The sequence below is a fragment of the Cydia amplana genome, chromosome Z (genome assembly GCF_948474715.1).
Source record: "Cydia amplana chromosome Z, ilCydAmpl1.1, whole genome shotgun sequence".
In the NCBI taxonomy this organism is placed as follows: Eukaryota; Metazoa; Arthropoda; class Insecta; order Lepidoptera; family Tortricidae; genus Cydia; species Cydia amplana.
In genome coordinates, this window is record NC_086096.1 from 18767632 (window position 1) to 18786342 (window position 18711).

General features: G+C 37.2%; 1 protein-coding gene and 1 long non-coding RNA gene across 3 annotated transcripts in view; one reads left to right on the forward strand and one right to left on the reverse strand.

The window, feature by feature from the left end:
• LOC134660854 (uncharacterized) overlaps positions 1-18711 on the reverse strand; it is an 848341-nt gene that overhangs the window by 614583 nt on the left and 215047 nt on the right. The window lies entirely within an intron of this gene.
• On the forward strand, positions 5219-14392 carry LOC134660845 (large ribosomal subunit protein eL33). 2 transcript variants are annotated; one of them, XM_063516691.1, is made up of 4 exons: positions 5219-5300; positions 5537-5760; positions 6178-6408; positions 14305-14392. In XM_063516691.1, exons 2-4 carry the CDS (start codon positions 5539-5541, stop codon positions 14326-14328), a joined length of 477 nt encoding a protein of 158 aa, XP_063372761.1. In that variant the 5' UTR covers positions 5219-5300; positions 5537-5538; the 3' UTR covers positions 14329-14392. The 2 variants fall into 2 exon arrangements, with proteins under 2 accessions (XP_063372761.1, XP_063372762.1); XM_063516692.1 differs by having other exon boundaries at positions 5274-5342; positions 14305-14343.

Consider the following 18711-nt stretch of genomic DNA (forward strand, 5'->3'; position numbering starts at 1 on the left):
CTCCAGAACACAATCTTCTCTCGGGGCCACCATTTAACTTAACGTAAACCTTAGGCCATAATAGCACTTTGGTTACGAAGAACGGCCGGTAACCACTACGATGAATAGAATGCCAGCACAACTGAGTACTGTATATTTTTGTAGCCTGACCAGTAATATATGATAATTGTCAAGAGGGCGCTGTTATTCTCATGTAAGTATAGGGTGACAATTCAGTGTAGTATGAAAAAAATTGTTCCAGTGAAATTCCCTTGGAGGATACAACTAAACGGAGTAGCCATTGACAGGCTTTCCCCTCTGTCGAAAATAGGCGGCCAACGGTCATACACAATGTATGGACTGACGTTTATCTGACATGGCTATTTTTACGTTACGCATACATTTGACGTTCCCCTCCCCCGCAAAAATCGGCAGACTGTTTTGTACAGAAAATTACAGACATGGCGTCTCCGTTTGATTATATCCTCCAAGGAAATTCCGCAACATGGCGCACCCTCAATAGATCCTGGTTCACCTATGAATACATTTTATATGTCAATCAATTAAACATGACGATAAAATTAAATTTCGTTATTCATTAAATGATATTGTTTTTATATGGTTTCATGTGCCCTGACTAAATTTCTGGCCCGCATCGCAGCAAACCACGGAACGTAAACTGCGCATAACGAAACACATAAGATTACTAGCCTAAATATTACAGTAAATAATGGGTCAATTTATAGTAAAATTGCGTAGGTGAAAAATGCGTCAAATTTATTTTATTGTATTCTACGCTTCGGCTACGCTTGTAGTGTTGAGTCGCTCACTCGTGAGGCACCTCATTTGTACCACTCATTTTGTTAATTTGTCGCAGTACTTCGTACCGCAAAAATGTCTTACTTCACTCTTCTATTCATTTTACTCATTTACTCTCGCGCATCACATTAGTCTGAGGTGGTAAGTTAGTCACTTCTATATAATAACTAGCGACCCGCCCCGGCTTCGCACGGGTTAACAAATTATACATAAACCTTCCATAAAAAAATTGTCGCTGTTGGAATTAATGGAATAGTCGATGCTGAAAATATGCTAGTACCTCACCTCATTTGAAGTAAGACATTGTAACACCTCATTTTAGAAAATGAGGTACTCATACAAACTCATTTTAAATTGATGTCCTACCCATCACTATACGCTTGGATTCACAAGTACGTTATTTTATACATGGGGCACTGAAATTTCGGTTGAACTAAATATAGTAATGTCGCTGTTTTGTTTTGCTATATTCATGAGCCACACCACGGTTTTGCTAGTTCCGTTGCGGAATAGCATGATTCATCCTTGAATCGCTGTCAAACTTCAGTTTTATAGGAAGAGTCATTGGTATCAAATTAGAACGTCATAATATGAACACAACTCAAAAGAGATCAAGATTAAAAGTTGATTACTGTGGACCCTACAAAGAACTCGAATCTATTGACTGGACTCATGTTGTACAAGCAAGCAATGTTGATGATGCAGTGTCTGTATTCTCCACTATTGTCTCAAATGCGATCTCTAAAAATTCTAAAAGCATTCAAGTAAGCCGCTCTAAATTCTGTATCCAACCCTGGATGACTCCTGGGCTCATTAGATGTTCAAAGCAAAGAGATAAACTCCATCGAATCTCAAGACAGTTTCCTAACGATGACACTAAAAAACTAATTTACACACGATATCGTAATTTCTTTATTAAACTCCTTAGAAATCTCAAAGCAGAATATGAAAAAAGAGAACTTATTGGAAACAGCAAAACGCCGAAAAAACTGTGGCAAACTATCAATAAAATTGCACATCGGAAATTATCAACGCCTACTGCGTATGATCTGACAAAAATAAAACAATTCGAAAAGGAATCCTTAAACGTATATATGCAATGATTATTTTTCTTCTGTTGGACAAAATTTTGCCAACATAATACTAAATAAAGAAAATGAAACACAAGAGTCTCTAGCTGCTACAGTTAAAGTTCATCCACCCACATTGAACTCTATATACTTATCCCCCACAGACAACAATGAAGTTCTGAGTCTTATTCAGAAACTGGATCCAGATAGTTCACCAGGTATTGACAATATAAATAACAAGATTCTTAAAGCCATCGGTCCCGAAATTGCTGAACCACTTGCAGCAATTTTTAACCAGAGTATTGAGAGTGGTATTTTCCCAAAAGCCTGGAAAGTCGCGGCAATCGTTCCGATCCACAAAGGAAATGCAAAAAATGAACCCAGCAATTACCGCCCAATATCTCTTTTGGGGTCATTCTCAAAGCTTTTGGAGCGAATTATAAATAAAAGAGTAATCTCTTACCTCGAATGCAACGACATCCTAACTGAGCGCCAGTTCGGCTTCAGAAAGGGAATATCGACTGAAGATCCCGTTACCCTTCTCACTAAAATTGTCTCGACACAGATGAGGGTCGGGCCTGTGTCAGAGTCTTCCTGGACTTAGCCAAAGCCTTCGACACGGTCTCGATCCCCATCCTACGGAGGAAATTAGAAGCATATGGGTTTCGAGGGACTGCATTAAGGTGGTTTACAAGCTACTTGACAGAAAAAAGCCAACGAGTTAAAATTGGTGAACATCTTAGTGACCTTAGACCAGTTCTCTTCGGCGTACCACGGGGCAGCATTCTAGGTCCTACCCTATTTCTTTTGTATATAAATGACATCTCACTTATCCCCTTACAGAAATCTTGTGTTACGCCGACGACACTGCTATAATTTTCCAAGGGACCTCCTGGAAGAATGTTTGTGAACATGTCGAGAATGGTATGCCACTAGTGTCAATGCGGTTAGAGGAGAATCTTTTGACCCTAAATACAACTAAAACTAAATATCTATGTTTCCATAAGACTACAGCTTCTGCACCAAAACTACAGCGAGAAATTAAAGTCCATAGTCGTAACTGTAATACCCTTGATAAAAATTGCACTTGTGACCACATTACAAGAACAAATACAGTGAAGTACCTTGGAATTACGATGGATGAAAAACTAAATTTCAGAGAGCATGTCTCTACGGTTTCAGGTCGGGTGCGAAAATTGATATACACAATAAAATTGCTACGAGAATCAGCAGATTTTTCCCTGTTGAAAACCATATACTTAGCTCTGGGGCAATCAATCATCAATTACTGCATTCTTGCCTGGGGAGGGTCAAGCTCCTCTATTATTCTAAAACTGGAAAGAGCGCAAAGGGCGGTGCTGAAGGTCGCTTTGAGGAAGCCAATTAGGTACCCTACAACCGATTTATACAATGACGCTCAGGTCCTCAGTGTCAGGAAGCTCTACATAATAAGGGTTGCACTGTACGTACATAGAACAGTCCTTAGCTCATCTAACTACAACACACTACTTAATAATCGTATTTTCAAAATTCCTGTTACAGCAGTTAAAACTACATTTGCACACCATTTTTCTGTCTTTTTATACCCCCGAATTTACAATCGACTTGTTAGATTATATGAATTTAAAGAACACTCCATGTTTGAGACAAAAAAACTCTTATCAAAGAACTTAATGCATCTATCATATGTAGATACAGAAAATCTAATAACTCTATTAACTAAACTCACACACAGTATCCACACACACGCACCACGCTCACACACATACTCACACACACACACACAGACACACGCACACGCACACACACACACACATACGTCTTGTATTATTACTTATTATAATTTAGATTTTATTTAATGAAGAATTATTTTTGTTAATAATGGCATAAGATAATGTTTGTTTTAATAATTGTCATCTCTTTTTCTTTTCTTTTTGTGATTTGTATAAACTGTAATTACAAGTAATTTAGACTTAAATTACATTTCCCACCATTATTAAATATTTTCTATAATTTAATGTTTAAATAACCTTATCTATCTTTTTTTAAATATCATTGTTGTAACTAACAGATAGTATTATTGTTTTTACTGTAAACCGTATTATTTCTCCCATGTGGGAGAAATAATACGGTTTACGGTTTACGGCGGCTTTGCCTAGCGTGGGAGCCAGCATAAATGTAACACTGTTATTATTCTATTTCAGAAATAAAGAAATATTTTATTTTTGTACGGTAGTATTATTATACTTGGTCAACCAGATCTTGACAGTAGAAAAAGGCGGCAAATTTGAAAAATGTAAGCGCGAGGGGATATCGTACCATAGAAAATTTGAATTTCGCGCCTTTTGTTACTGACAAGATTTGGTTGACCAGCTATATTTATTCTGTGGCTGAATGAAGGAAATGTATGGGAAATCCGCATTTAATATGTAGATACTGCCAAGTATGACCAAGTCAAATTAGTCAATGTGCATTTGACTATTTTGATGACAAACAAGAAAATAAGATAAAATTGCAGGATAATCATAAATAAATCGACCTGGTCCTACAGTTAGAATGGCAAAATATTCAATTAAATAAAATGTTTCTTATCTCATATTAGGGCTACGCTACGTCACTCTAACTTGTTTGTTAGTACATTTTAGCCCTTAATAATTGAAAATGTAATATGTATTATACTCTGTCAAGCCATTTGCGTCAGTAGAGAAGAGCAGCAAATTAAAAAAATGTAGGCGGTAAGGGTTATCCTCCCATAGAAAATTTGAAATTTACTTTTTTCTACTCCCGTACTTTTATTTGTCATTTAATGGGTCGTGCACACACCTTTAAAACCCTACCTTATAGTTGTCAAGACAAATCTTTAGTCTATGCCCCAAAAAAGAATTTGTGCATACACGCAGTATCTTTTTGGCTATTTTACGATACTTCGTGTAATGGCCACTTAAAAAATATTGAATGAAATACAGTGTTGCCAACCTTATTTTAAATGTCATCTCTGACAAATAAGTGAACCATAGACATGATTTTTTTTAATTTCATTCATCCATTCATTCTTTTCCCGCCCGTACCCTCCATTTTTGCTACTTCTTGAATTAAAAATAATTGTTAAATTTACAATTTTATTTCAAAGTAAGTGCTTGGTCGTAGAAAAAGTATTGTATGCAACGTTGTTTAACTGAGTCAAAAAATACTCGTGGCGTCTTTATTAACAATTTTCGGCTTCGCCTCAAATTGTTACTCACGCCACTCGCCTTTATTGACCTCTCTTAAACAACGGTTGCATAAAATACTATTTTCTACTGATAAACTTGTTTGACCGGCTTATAGTTGGGTAATTTGTATCATTAGCTTGCCTCATAATTAATTATTTTGGGTAGTGGGTAAATCTTGGCAACACCGGCTCTAGTTCGTTCTTTCCACAATTGATATCCGGTTAGTGCGCCATTACTTTTAAGATTTCTTTTATAAATTAAGGTTCGGACTTAAAATATAGGTTTATATTGCTGGTAAAACATTATTGCCGCTGTGTGTTAATAGTAGAAATATTGGATTATCGATTTTAAAGAAGATATTTACCGATTTGTTTCCATTCGAATGTCAACATAACCCTAGACTTAGCTGTGAGCAGCAAAGTTAGTTCAGTGATTAACAGTCCAAGCCTGTTTTAGGAATGGCTGACACGCCGGCACCTGCGCCAAAGGCAAAAGCGCCTAAAACCAAGGCACCTAAGGAGAAGGCCGCTAAGGTCGCTCCTGCGGCTCCCGCCGAGCCCCCGAAGGCGATACGTAAAGTGTCGTCCAAACCACGACATGGCAGACTTTATGCCAAAGCTGTGTTCTCTGGCTACAAACGTGGTTTGAGAAACCAACACGAAAACACAGCGCTTTTAAAGGTACGTGTGTTTTATCATATTATTCGTTACTATAAATTTGTTAGGTACCGCTGTGCGATCTCTGCGTTCGGTTAGTTAAACCATGCTGTTATAGGTTAGGAAGGTAATTGTTACACTCAATTTTTTTTGTGTGTTATGAATGCCGGCCAGATAATATTGAGATTCTTTCTTTACCATCTTAATTATTAAGCATTGCGAGTGTGTGTACTCGGTTTTTTGTTATCGATTTATCTGCTGATTTAATTGGTAGTGTATTTAATAACATCTGTTTTATACAGTTATTTCTAAATGATGCCTTCAGACATTTGAAACCTGAACCAAACCATGTGGTTTTACTTATACTGATACATGTTATTGTGATATTAAAAAATATACCTGTTTAGTCCATGATGGTTGACAAGACTTAATGGATTCCAGATTGAAGGTGCACGTGATCGTGTCGACGCTAACTTCTACGCTGGCAAGCGTTGCGTGTATGTGTATCGTGCAAAGAAGAGGACGCCCATCGCCGGAGGGCCCCGCGGCAAGAAGACCAAGCTGCGTGCCATCTGGGGCAAGGTGACCCGTCCCCATGGCAACTCTGGTGGAGTTCGTGCACGCTTCAAGTCCAACCTCCCCGCACATGCCATGGGACATAGAATAAGAGTGGTAAGTAGTCTTGCTTATCAGTAGTGCTACTTGGTTTCCTGTCGCATGCAGCATGCGGCGAACGACGAAGTGTAATTGCTGCTTTATGGGGATGGGGGGGTCCCGTTGTTTCCCATAAAGTTTTAAGTCATAATGTATTGTTTGTCATATTATCAATAGTCATAAAACTGAAACCGTTAACATTTCAGGATTTTCCTTAGGTTATCCTATAGATAGGCTTGGTTAGGTTAGGTTTGTTTTATGGCAATCCTGAAAAGTGACGCGTTTCTGAACCAAATGAATTATGACTAACGAAAATTCGGGCAAACAATACATTATGGCTTAAAACTATTAGGGAAACAATAGAGACCCTCTTATGGGGTGTGAGTCAGTGTGAGTTCTAAGGCCAGTAACATTAGTATATATTGTTTGTTTATTATTTGGGATCATTTTCAATATCTATACAAAAGAAAGAGAATGAGACTGGTTAATTAAAATACAACCCTGGGTGGTGACAATTGCATTCTTCTAGATAGCTGGTTACTTATCTAATACCTTTAAACGAGCAATTCTTGTTTATTTATTTATTTATGTATATATATATATATATATATATATATATTTCGGGGATCTCGGAAACGGCTCTAACGATTTCGATGAAATTTGGTATATAGGGGTTTTCGGGGGTGAAAAATCGATCTAGCTAGGTCTTATCTCTGGGAAAACGCGCATTTCCGAGTTATTATATGTTTTCCGAGCGAAGCTCGGTCACTCAGATATTATTGGTAGTGAGACTAGCGAGGAACCATTAACCTTACAATACTGTCACTAGTTTTCAATTCAATTTTGTTATTCCCGGACTTGGTTTCATAACATGGTACTAACAAAACAAATCTTAATTTATTATGTTGGTCAACTAAAATGAATTTTGTGTACACTTTGTTTATGTACACTTTTTGGGCTTGATTATTATTTTACAAAGACAATACATTATGTGGCAATTCAGACACATTTCTAGGCATCATTAAAGTCTATTTTTTTATTCGGTACTCTATTTGGGCTTGATTATTATTTTACAAAGACAATACATTATGTGCCAATTCAGACACATTTCTAGGCATCATTAAAGTCTATTTTTTTATTCGGTACTCTAAAATTACATTTCATAGTATGAAATGACATTTTAGTCTACCGAATAAAAAAATAGACTTTACGCAAGAATAACTAATGATTATCATACTATGCTTATTATTCTCTTTATTTATTTTTGGTCTTAAGTTAGGTTATTTTACAATATGGATATAAAAATAAAATACAAAAACACTTACAAAAACAATACAAAATACTTATAAACATATTATAAAAAACCTAACCTAGGGTGCCGCCAGCAGCGGGGCAAGGCCCAAGCTGCCGGTGGTCAGGGCTGCAGAGAGAGGAACCGGCGGACTATCCGCGCCGTGTCCAAGATCACCGCCTTCTGCATCTGACCCTTGATCCAACCACCTAGCGAGAGTCTCTCAAGATGTTGGTCGAGACTCTTCGCTATTAGACCGTTCACTGAAACGACTATCGGGACAATGATCGTCGAATCAACATCCCACATGGCGGTTATCTCGTGAGCCAAGTCTAGATACTTGCTGGACTTGTCCTTCTCGGCTTTCACGAGATTCTCATCATGGGGGATTGTGATGTCAACGAGCACGGCCCGGCGTTGCGATCGATCTATTATCACAATGTCAGGCTTATTGGCTACAATAGTCCTGTCAGTGATGACAGATCGATCCCAATAGAGCGTGGCACGACCATTCTCGAGAACTGGCGCAGGTGAATACTTGTAGTACGGTACTTCGCGGTCCACAAGGCCGTATAGAAGAGCAAGCTGCTGGTGTATAATCCTGGCTACGAGATTATGTCTGTGCAAGTACTCGCCGTTAGCAAGATGAGAACAACCGGAGATGATATGCCTGAGTGACTCTCCGGGACGACGGCATGCCCGACAAATGTCGACCGTACCGTCCTTCAGGATATATTTCCGATAGTTGTTCGTCATCATACCCAACGCCCAACGTAAAGTACCAAAAGTGGGTGGTATTACAAAGTACCCAATTTGCAACTTCAGTTCGACCGAGATGACAGTCAGTGACGGATGGCTAAATTGGTTTATAAAATAAAAACAACGTTTTTTTGTTGACCTGTACGGATATGATGGTCGTTCTTGTCTACGTGACAGCGTGATAAAACGGTGTCCGTCACTTTCTTTCCCACGGTGTTAAACAGTGACAGTTATTTTATCACGTGGATAAAGATGGATAAAGCTATCCATAATAGGCTGGCAGTTTTGATTACAGGCTCTGTAAACGTATCGTCTTATTTAAATGTGGGCGTAATTGTGTATGTGTGCTAATTGTCCCGAGAATTTGAACGGTAATGTTCTCAAACGCGGCTTCCATATTTTATTTGTTCATAGTTGTTGTCATAGTTAATTTTGTAGTCACAGTATTTGGATAAATGGTTTTTTTTATTTTAATTATTTTAGAATGCCATATGACTGACTCATGTTCTTTCACTGATGTGTGTTAAAATTGTTAAATATCAAATATCGGGTATAGTTATGGCGCCATCTATTCGAGCATACATTTTCTTGATTTCCGAGGCAATTTTTTTTCTTAGACTTCCTTACCTATACGGTGTTACATATATTTTTGGTCTTCGCCTGACGGCCTAAAGGTAAAGGCAGCTGCCATACGGGTCATATCCAAGACATAAGTTGCCATTCTGGCGGAATGCCTCGTATTTATCAGTAAAAAAATACATCATACACATTTGACTTTATATCTCAGTATTCTCAGTGCATCCCTCTCATGCGAGTATATATGAATATCATGGGCGTAGGCAGGTCCCATCCTGGAGTTCAAAGGGTATAGCCGGGTAAGCATGGCCAAACTGCCCTTAGCGAAAAAAACAATTTCCTTTTACTGGATTATTAACCTATATATAAGTAGTGCTTTCACCAAATATTAAGCCTCAAATGCTTCAGATTAAAAAAAAAAATGCAAAAAAAGAAAAGTCATTTTTATTTTATTACAGCCAAAGTACAGTCACCAGCAAAAATATATGACTGTGGGCAGCCGTGCAAAAATATCTGATGCTCCATTGGAGGCATAAGTATATGACGACACTACCTCGGTAAAAATATTTGATGCTTTGTGGCCGGCAAAAACATCGTTACTCTGTATCCGCATAAATATCGGATCGGATCGCTTAAAAATATTTGATTACTCATAAAAATCAAAATTATGCGATTACTCTCATCTGACATAAATATCTCTCCAATGTGAATGCAAATAAATCGGATGGCAGACGGACCGCCTATATATCTGACACGAAATTATGAAATATGTCATCAATCGGCAAAAACGAACCATACCTGGATAGCATAGAGCCTTACATTATTTGAAGTGATTTGACAATTCACGAAAAGAGCACTCTAAAAAAAATTTGATTGGCCCTATCAATATCTTGATAGTCGTAATCAAGCATCTTGATTCCATACGAGCCTAACAAGAACTTAGACACATCAAATAAGGTAATTCTGATTGCTATTACTATATCTATGTAACTGAACCAATTAAGATCTTGTTCAATATTTACACGAAAAATAATTATGCTAACTAATTGATCCTAGCAAGATCAACTAAGGGCTTGATCATTATTATCATGATAAGTTACTGTACCAACTAATACAAACAAGTCAGTTTAACTAAGATGTAGGTCAATATTAACATGAAGAATTACTGTATTAACTATTTGACCCAAATAAGTTCAACTAAGAACATGATTACATCGACTAATGCACCTTATTAGCCTGAACTAAGATATTGTTAAATTTGAATCTCAATTGTTTAATCATTTCAACTAAGATGTAAATCAATGTTAACATGAAGAATTACTGTATCAACTATTTGACCCTAATAAGTTCAACTAAGAACATGATTGCATCGAGTTATGCATCTTATTAGCCAGAACTAAGAAATTGTTAAATTTGAATCTCAATTGTTTAATCAGTTCAACTATGAAGCTTGTCTAGTACAATATACCATTCTTCATCAATTGTACTAGTACAATAAAACACAACAACAAACAACAAGCTTCATAGTTGAACTGATTAAACAATTGAGATTCAAATTTAACAAAGTAAAGTTTTATGAAAAGGGGGTAAATGAATAAAACAAAAAATATATATAATAAGATGTTATTTATTCATCTAAACATTTAGAAAACTAAACGTTTTACATTTAAAAATCGAACTTTCTTTTACATACCTTACATATATATTATAATTAACATTTAAAACGGGCTACAAATATAATGACCGTTTGGCGCACAACCGTCGATTTCCCCCTTATGGGTACCCGTTGGCGGCAGGCTCGGGGACGTCTGTCGCCTACACGAGGGTCCCTGGGATGGCCAATGCGCAAAAAATGGCGCACTCTTAGAGAAGTAAAGGGAAACAGTTCCTCCGAAGTCGAGTCCGCAGTTCGGACAGCCGCTGGCGGGGTTTCGGAAGCATGGTCCCGATCGTTTCCCGTGCCTCGCCTTAAAGCCTTGAGGCCGCCAACGCCCACATAACCATCCCGGCCCGTCCCCGCGCCTTTTATTCCCGTCGCCGCGATTAGCACTTGCTCCATGTTGCACATACACTATTATACATTAGGTACACAAAGCAAAGGTAACACGTTCACTGTTCCAGGCTTGCCGTGAAATAAAGGCACAAGTAAAGTTTATTTCGTTGACGCGTACTTGAATGACTAAGGGCCACTTGCACTATTCACTAACCCGGGGTTAACCGGTTAAATCTGGGGTTTAGCATGGTATCCAGTACAATTAGACACTGGATTAATGGTTTAACCGGTTAACCCCGGGTTAGTGGAATGGTGCAAGTGGCGCTAAGTAGTTGAATGTTGAACGTCGAGGCTGAGACTGACTCCCCACTCGCACGGTCACAGGCGCCGCAGGGGCGCGGGCGGGGAGGACCGCGGGTGCACCGGCGCCCCCCTACTTATCTCTTGATTGAACGGATTAACTGATTATTTAATTTAATTATGAAGAAAATCGATTTAACAAATAATTCTTAATAGAATGGAATATTAGTTTCGTAATTAATACAATAACTTGATCATAATGGGATTGAATGTTTTATCTTCGTTGTTCTAAATATTATATGTTTAGTTGATTAAAATACCAAGTCTTACGTAAATCAACAAAGAGAAAATAATCACATAAACTATTAAGATGTTCATAACTATTACCATATTTATCTGTTTTAATTAATTTGTTAAGGATTGAATCAACCTACGTTACATAATTATGCCAACAAGTTAATGATAGATGCAAAGTATACAATTGTTAGGATTAATAACATACCTACTTTATTAGTTCAATCACAGATACACTTATTGTTTTAAGTAATCAGGTTTCTTTGATTTATATAAGATCGTTATTGTTATAATTAACTTAACGTCAACTAAGAGAAAACTGCTCTTAGTTGGTCTTCATTTTTTAGAGTGAGTGCAGACTTGTCATTGCATATGTCTGTCTCACATATTTCATTTGCAATTTTAAATTGTGACATAATTCAGGTAGACTTTTAATAGACAATGTGTAATAAACCTCCTTCTTACATAAAAAAGAATGATGAAAAGGTCAACCTGTGAGACTGACAAGGACAAACAATAATAGCGCTTTCGCTGCTACTCCTACTGAAAGATACATAAGACTATCCCGTTTTGTCATTTCCCGCACCCCTCATGCCAGATCCAGTTATATACTAGATTCATGATTGCAATACGTTACAATTCAAAATTATATCCAGTTTATTCCGTCAAATCGATGATAGAATATAATGTGAGACAGACATATACAATGACAAGTCGGCACTCTTTTCGTGAATTGTCAAATCACTTTATACAATTTATGGCTCTATACCAAACATGTATGGTTCGTTTTTAAAGGTCGATAACATATTTGTGATTTTCCAACGTGTCAGATAAATAGGCGGTCTGTCGTCCATCCGATGTATTTGCTTTTACAGTGGAGAGATATTTATTCCAGATGAGAGTAATCACATAATTTTGAATTTTATGAGTAATCAAATATTTTTAAGCGACCCGATCCGATATTTATGCGGATACGGACTAACGATATTTTTGCTGGTCACAAAGGATCACATATTTTTACCGAGGTAGTGTCGTCATATACTTATGCCTCCAATGGAGCATCAGATATTTTTGCACGGCTGCCCATAGTCATTTATTTATGCTGGTGACTGTACTAATCCGATTTCTTTGTAATTTGGGTATGTTGTATATACAATTAAGGTCGCTTTCTGAAAAAAAATATATTGAATTATCTCTTAAAATAATAGTAAAAAATTGAGATGAAAATTTTCAGAAAAATAAAAAAAATACATGCGAGATAGCGACAGTTATCAAATTTACATATTTCATGTAGAATTTAATAATGTTTAACATATATTTTTTTCAAAAATTAAAATCGGGATTAACAGTGTGAAAAACTCGAATTTGTAACATCCCATAATACTCTCTCTTCATACAAGCAAAGCTAAGTAGTCATAAACGAATGAAGTATATTGTGAACGCAGTCTTTACGAATTTGAATTTAGAATGTGACGTATTTTATTCATCAAAGGAACAGACATTTTTCAATCGTTAACGCTCTGTATAAAATTCGTGCCTATTTTCCTGTTCCCGCGCTGTTCCCGTTCCTGTTCCTGTTTTTAGGGTTCCGTACCCAAAGGGTAAAAACGGAACCCTATTACTAAGACTCCGCTGTCCGTCCGTCCGTCCGTCTGTCACCAGGCTGTATCTCACGAACCGTGATAGCTAGACAGTTAAAATTTTCACAGATGATGTATTTTTGTTGCCGCTATAACAACAAATACTAAAAACAGAATAAAATAAAGATTTAAGTGGGGCTCCCATACAACAAACGTGATTTTTGACCGAAGTTAAGCAACGTCGGGCGCGGTCAGTACTTGGATGGGTGACCGTTTTTTTGCTTGTTTTGCTCTATTTTTTGTTGATGGTGCGGAACCCTCCGTGCGCGAGTCCGACTCGCACTTGGCCGGTTTTTTTTTTAATCTCTGAATGCCGTTCGCCCTAGCCGCATACAGCCACGGAGTTTAAGGTCCGCGCTCAGCAAAATAAGTCGCGTTCTAAATTCAAATTGCGTTGGGAATATAACTTTCTAGTATAACGTACAAGTTATTTTGTATGAAGAGAAGGTATTATGGGATGTTACAAATTCGAATTTTTAACACTGTTAATCCCGATTTTAATTTTTGAAAAAAATATATGTTAAACATTATTAAATTCTACATGAAATATGTAAATTTGATAACTGTCGCTATCTCGCATGTATTTTTTTTATTTTTCTGAAAATTTTCATCTCTATTTTTTACTATTATTTTAAGAGATAATTCAATATAATTTTTTTCAGAAAGCGACCTTAATTGTATATACAACATACCCAAATTACAAAGAAATCGGATTAGTACTTTGGCTGTAATAAAATAAAAATGATTTTTCTTTTTTTGCATTTTTTTTTTAAATCTGAAGCATTTGAGGCTTAATATTTGGTGAAAGCACTACTTATATATAGGTTAATAATCCAGTAAAAGGAAATTGTTTTTTTCGCTAAGGGCAGTTTGGCCATGCTTACCCGGCTATACCCTTTGACATACAATGTGTGCCCCTCTGCGGCCACTGCCGGGGCCTAGGCCTATCAACTTGCAGCGCCCTAGTTCACTGGCTGACTACGCCCTTCGTACAGGCCCAAGGTTATTATAAAATACCTGTTACCTTTCGAAATTACTAAATATTTCTTTTTTTGTTTCAGATGCTGTATCCTTCCAGGATCTAAGAACCTCCTGTTATTGTAAGAGTAATAATAAAATTAAAAAAAACTATCCGTAATTTTTATTTCTCTATGGGCCCTTATTTATAAATTCTGTCTAGTTTGTTGTCTACAAGTTTTATTTTAAGTGGCCGCTGCAAATAATTTAACAAACTAATAAAGAAAACACAAATTCAGGATCTGTAATTTACCTATAACTATATTAATTTTACGACCGAACTGTGAAGATTTAACCTTTTAACCAATATATTTTTAACAAATCATTTAAAAAATTGCAATCACGTACGAAGTTATTTTTTTTATAAATTTTAAGCTAGAATTATTTTTTCCATCTGTTGTGTTGTCGTGTTCCAAGTTACAAGACAGCAATATGTTTGCCGTTGGCTGTTAACCTTTTGGACGCCAATGACCGATATATCCCCTCCAGTACCATCGGTCCATTTTCCCAATCTGTCTACTTTACCAAACGGTCTACTTTCCCGATCTGCCTAATTGCTTTTCTCAATCCGTCTAATTACCTATCGGTCCACTTTCCCGATCCGTCTAATTGCCGATCGGTCCACTTTCTTCATTGGTCTACTTGACCAAATGGTCCGCTTTTCCGATCCCATGAAAAACATTTCATGTAAAATGTTGCCAAGACGAAACCACAAGGCTCGGACTGTCAAAAAGTTATCAGATATCTTGTAGAGCCAAGCTTCTAACTCTACAAGCCCTAACATCACAAACTCTACACCTTAGTCAAAATACGTGGCTTGGCCGTTTTGTTAGTACAAAAACAATTGTATAATAAAAAATTATGAATAGATTTCACCTTCCGCCCATCACGCCCATGTGACGGTAGCGAAACGGCCAAGCCACATATGTTGACTAAGATGTAGAGTTTGTCATGTGAGGGCTTGCAGAGTTAGAAGCTTGGCTCTACAAGATATCTGATAACTTTTTGACAGTCCGAGCCTTGTGGCTTCGTCTTGGCAACATTTTATATGAAATGTTTTTCATGGGATATTGTTTACTGGAATGATCCCAGACATTTTGTTCGTTGTAGTCACAAAACGGTAATTTGCTGCAACGCAATCAGTTATATTTGATTAAATACTGTCAGAACAATGACGGTGTCTCACTCGCACCTGTTACAATACTGATATGTCGGTCCTCTGAGGTTGACACATATTGACTTGGCATTATGCTGGCACTAAGCGTTTTTAGTATTCAGAGAAACTGGTGGTTTGCGTGTATAAAAAATACATTTCGCGAATCGCCAAATGAAAGTTCGCGAAGTTGGTACTATGCTACGAAACGAGTGAACCAATGGCGAAAGTAGACAACGTGCTCAAGTAGACAAATCGGGAAAGTGGACCGTTTGGCAAAGTAGACAGACCGGGAAAGTGGACCGATGGTAAAGTGGACACATCGCGAAAGTGGACCGTTCGGTAAAGTACACAGATCGCGAAAATGGACCCTTTGGTAAAGTAGACAGATTGGGAAAGTGGACCGATGGTACTGGAGGGGATATATCCGCACCGTTGGTTCAACGTCAAAGACCGATTAATCGGTCATAGACCACAGAGCAACATCGACCTACGTCCATATACATAAAGTTCAACTTCAGTTTTGACACTTCAATGATGTGGCGTCTGAGTGACAGCTTTTGTGTGACACGGCGTGGAAAAAGTTAATGAATGTCATAAGATGAAGATGTCATGAGATGAGAATGACGAGAAGGTCAAAGGTTTAATTTACCGCGCCGGCTCGTAAATGTTCCTTTATTCATTAAAAACAAAGTTTGAGGCTAGCTCTCATGTTAAAAGTTTATTTTCATGTGATGTTTTTGAATGACAAATATTTAACCTTTTGGCCGCCGGACCTAGTCCGCAAAGACGCTCACTCACACGCCAGAGTAAATTTTAAGTAAACAACTAATAAAAAGTTTAGGGATTGCAAATAGTGATATCGATATTTACAATTTATGGTAAAAATCTTCTCAATTTGGCTTTGTTCTTAACCAACTTTAATTTATTTCGAAAATGCCAAAAATTAACATATTTTTACACACGACAATGTTAAAAATAAAGGTCTTTGTCATTCAAAACAACCACTAAACAATATCGATTCATGACGTAATATCACTGCACTAGGCTGTACGAGAAGTCTTTTATACAAGACAACGGCGCGCATGGACTGGCCGCAGTGCAGACCGACAAGGACTGTTTCCGCACGGATTAAGTAATAATAGTCTCTCGGTCAGCGGCGTAAGCGCTTGTCGGTACGTAAACTTTATAAGCGTAACGTTAGAGCCGCGCATAGTGTGTCGATAATATAAATGTACCGGAACTGCATTGGAGAAAATTACACGTGGGTTGAATTGTCAATGAGTGAAGAACAAAAATATTTATTCAGTCATTTATTAATGTAATAGTTTGAAAACAATTTAATAGTAGCATACCTAGCTTGACTTTATATCCTAACTCCTTATCAACGAACAATTAGGAGTTTTTTTACTTTCCATCCTAACTTCTTATCAAAAAATAATCAGCTGTCCTTTTTAGGTTTGGTTCCTGTGTTTTTCGGTTCGAGTGAACAAAGAAAATTTTAAGGGTTATAAACCGTCACATAATAAACGCGCGGCGCGTCCTTTGTTCCTACGTGTGATTTCAAACAGTGTGGTATTTTTATACACTTGAACACGTGTGCGTGACTAAAAATATGCAAGTGAAAATTGTAATCATCTTTAATTTAAAATGACTCACTGCAGGGGTATCACTCCCCACTACACTATCATGTCAAAATGAATCATTTGTTCTACAAATAGACCACAAGGACAGATTTACTTGTCAGTTGTCTGACTCTACTATCTACAGCTGAAGAAGCTCCCTGAACTTCAGCTATAGTTATGCCTGTCTCTCTCTCGTTTTACGTAATCTAGTTACTGGTTACCACCAATTGGCATTTAGCTTAAATAAAACGAGATTTGCGATTTGATATTTATTTTGAATATTCTTATATCGAGTTAACATTCCCATCCCTAGCTGTCTTGTATACAAGACAACGGCGACGAGAAACATGAAAAACGTTGAAAACTGGAGCAAATTCTTTGATAGCCTTATTATAAAATAACGGATTTATATAGCTGCTTAAAATGCATTTTTTAATAAAAACAAAGACTTAAAACAATAAAATGAGTGTAAATTTTTTTACAATTGATATTTTTTTCACATTTACCGAGCGGTTGAATTTGTGTCTTGTATACAAGACAGCGGCGCCAGTGTACCGTTCTATCGTTGTCTTGTATACATGCCAACGGCGCTCAAAGGGTTAATAGCGTTCATTTGTTGTTTCATATACTCTGCATATACTACATTTTCGTAGAATTGCGCTTCATAGAAAATGTTTCTCATATTATCATTTCATAGAATGATCAACTTCCAGTGCACATACATTGTAGAAGATCTATTTGTATATTTTTTATAGTTCAGAAAATTAATGTTTCGAAATTCATTTTATGAAATTTCAGGTCATATATTATTATTCCTTATAATATTAAGTTTATATAAAACTTGTTTCCAAGCCTGCATATTCATAGAATTGTGTTTCTCATTTTATTAAACTTAATATTTTAATTTTCTAACCTAACCTAACCTACTTTTCTGGCAACAGTTTGTTTCTGCGGTGGTCGCAGTTCTAACTTAACCTAGTCTACTTTTCTAGCAAGTTTGTTTCTGCGGGGCTCGCAGTTCTAACCTAACCTAACCTACTTTTCTGGCAACAGTTTGTTTCCGCAGGGGTCGCAGTTCTAACCTAACCTAACGTACTTTTCTAGCAACAGTTTGTTTCTGCGGGGGTCGCAGTTCTAACCTAACCTACTTTTCTGGCAACAGTTTGTTTCCGCAGGGGTCGCAATTCTAACCTAACCTAACCTACTTTTCTAGCAACAGTTTGTTTCTGCGGGGGTCGCAGTTCTAACCTAACCTTACCTACTTTTCTGGCAACAGTTTGTTTCCGCAGGGGTCGCAGTTCTAACCTAACCTAACCTACTTTTCTAGCAACAGTTTGTTTCTGTGGGGGTCGCAGTTCTAACCTAACCTAACCTACTTTTCTGGCAACAGTTTGTTTCCGCAGGGGTCGCAGTTCTAACCTAACCTACTTTTCTAGCAACAGTTTGTTTTTGCGGGGGTCGCAGTTCTAACCTAACCTAACCTACTTTTCTGGCAACAGTTTGTTTCCGCAGGGGTCGCAGTTCTAACCTAACCTACTTTTCTAGCAACAATTTGTTTCTGCGGGGGTCGCAGTTCTAATATTACAATTCTTTGCATTGAGTTTCTTTTCAATAAATTTAAATAAAGTGAATAAGTTCTGAAATAATAATATTTGAAAAGAAAATACTCGAAC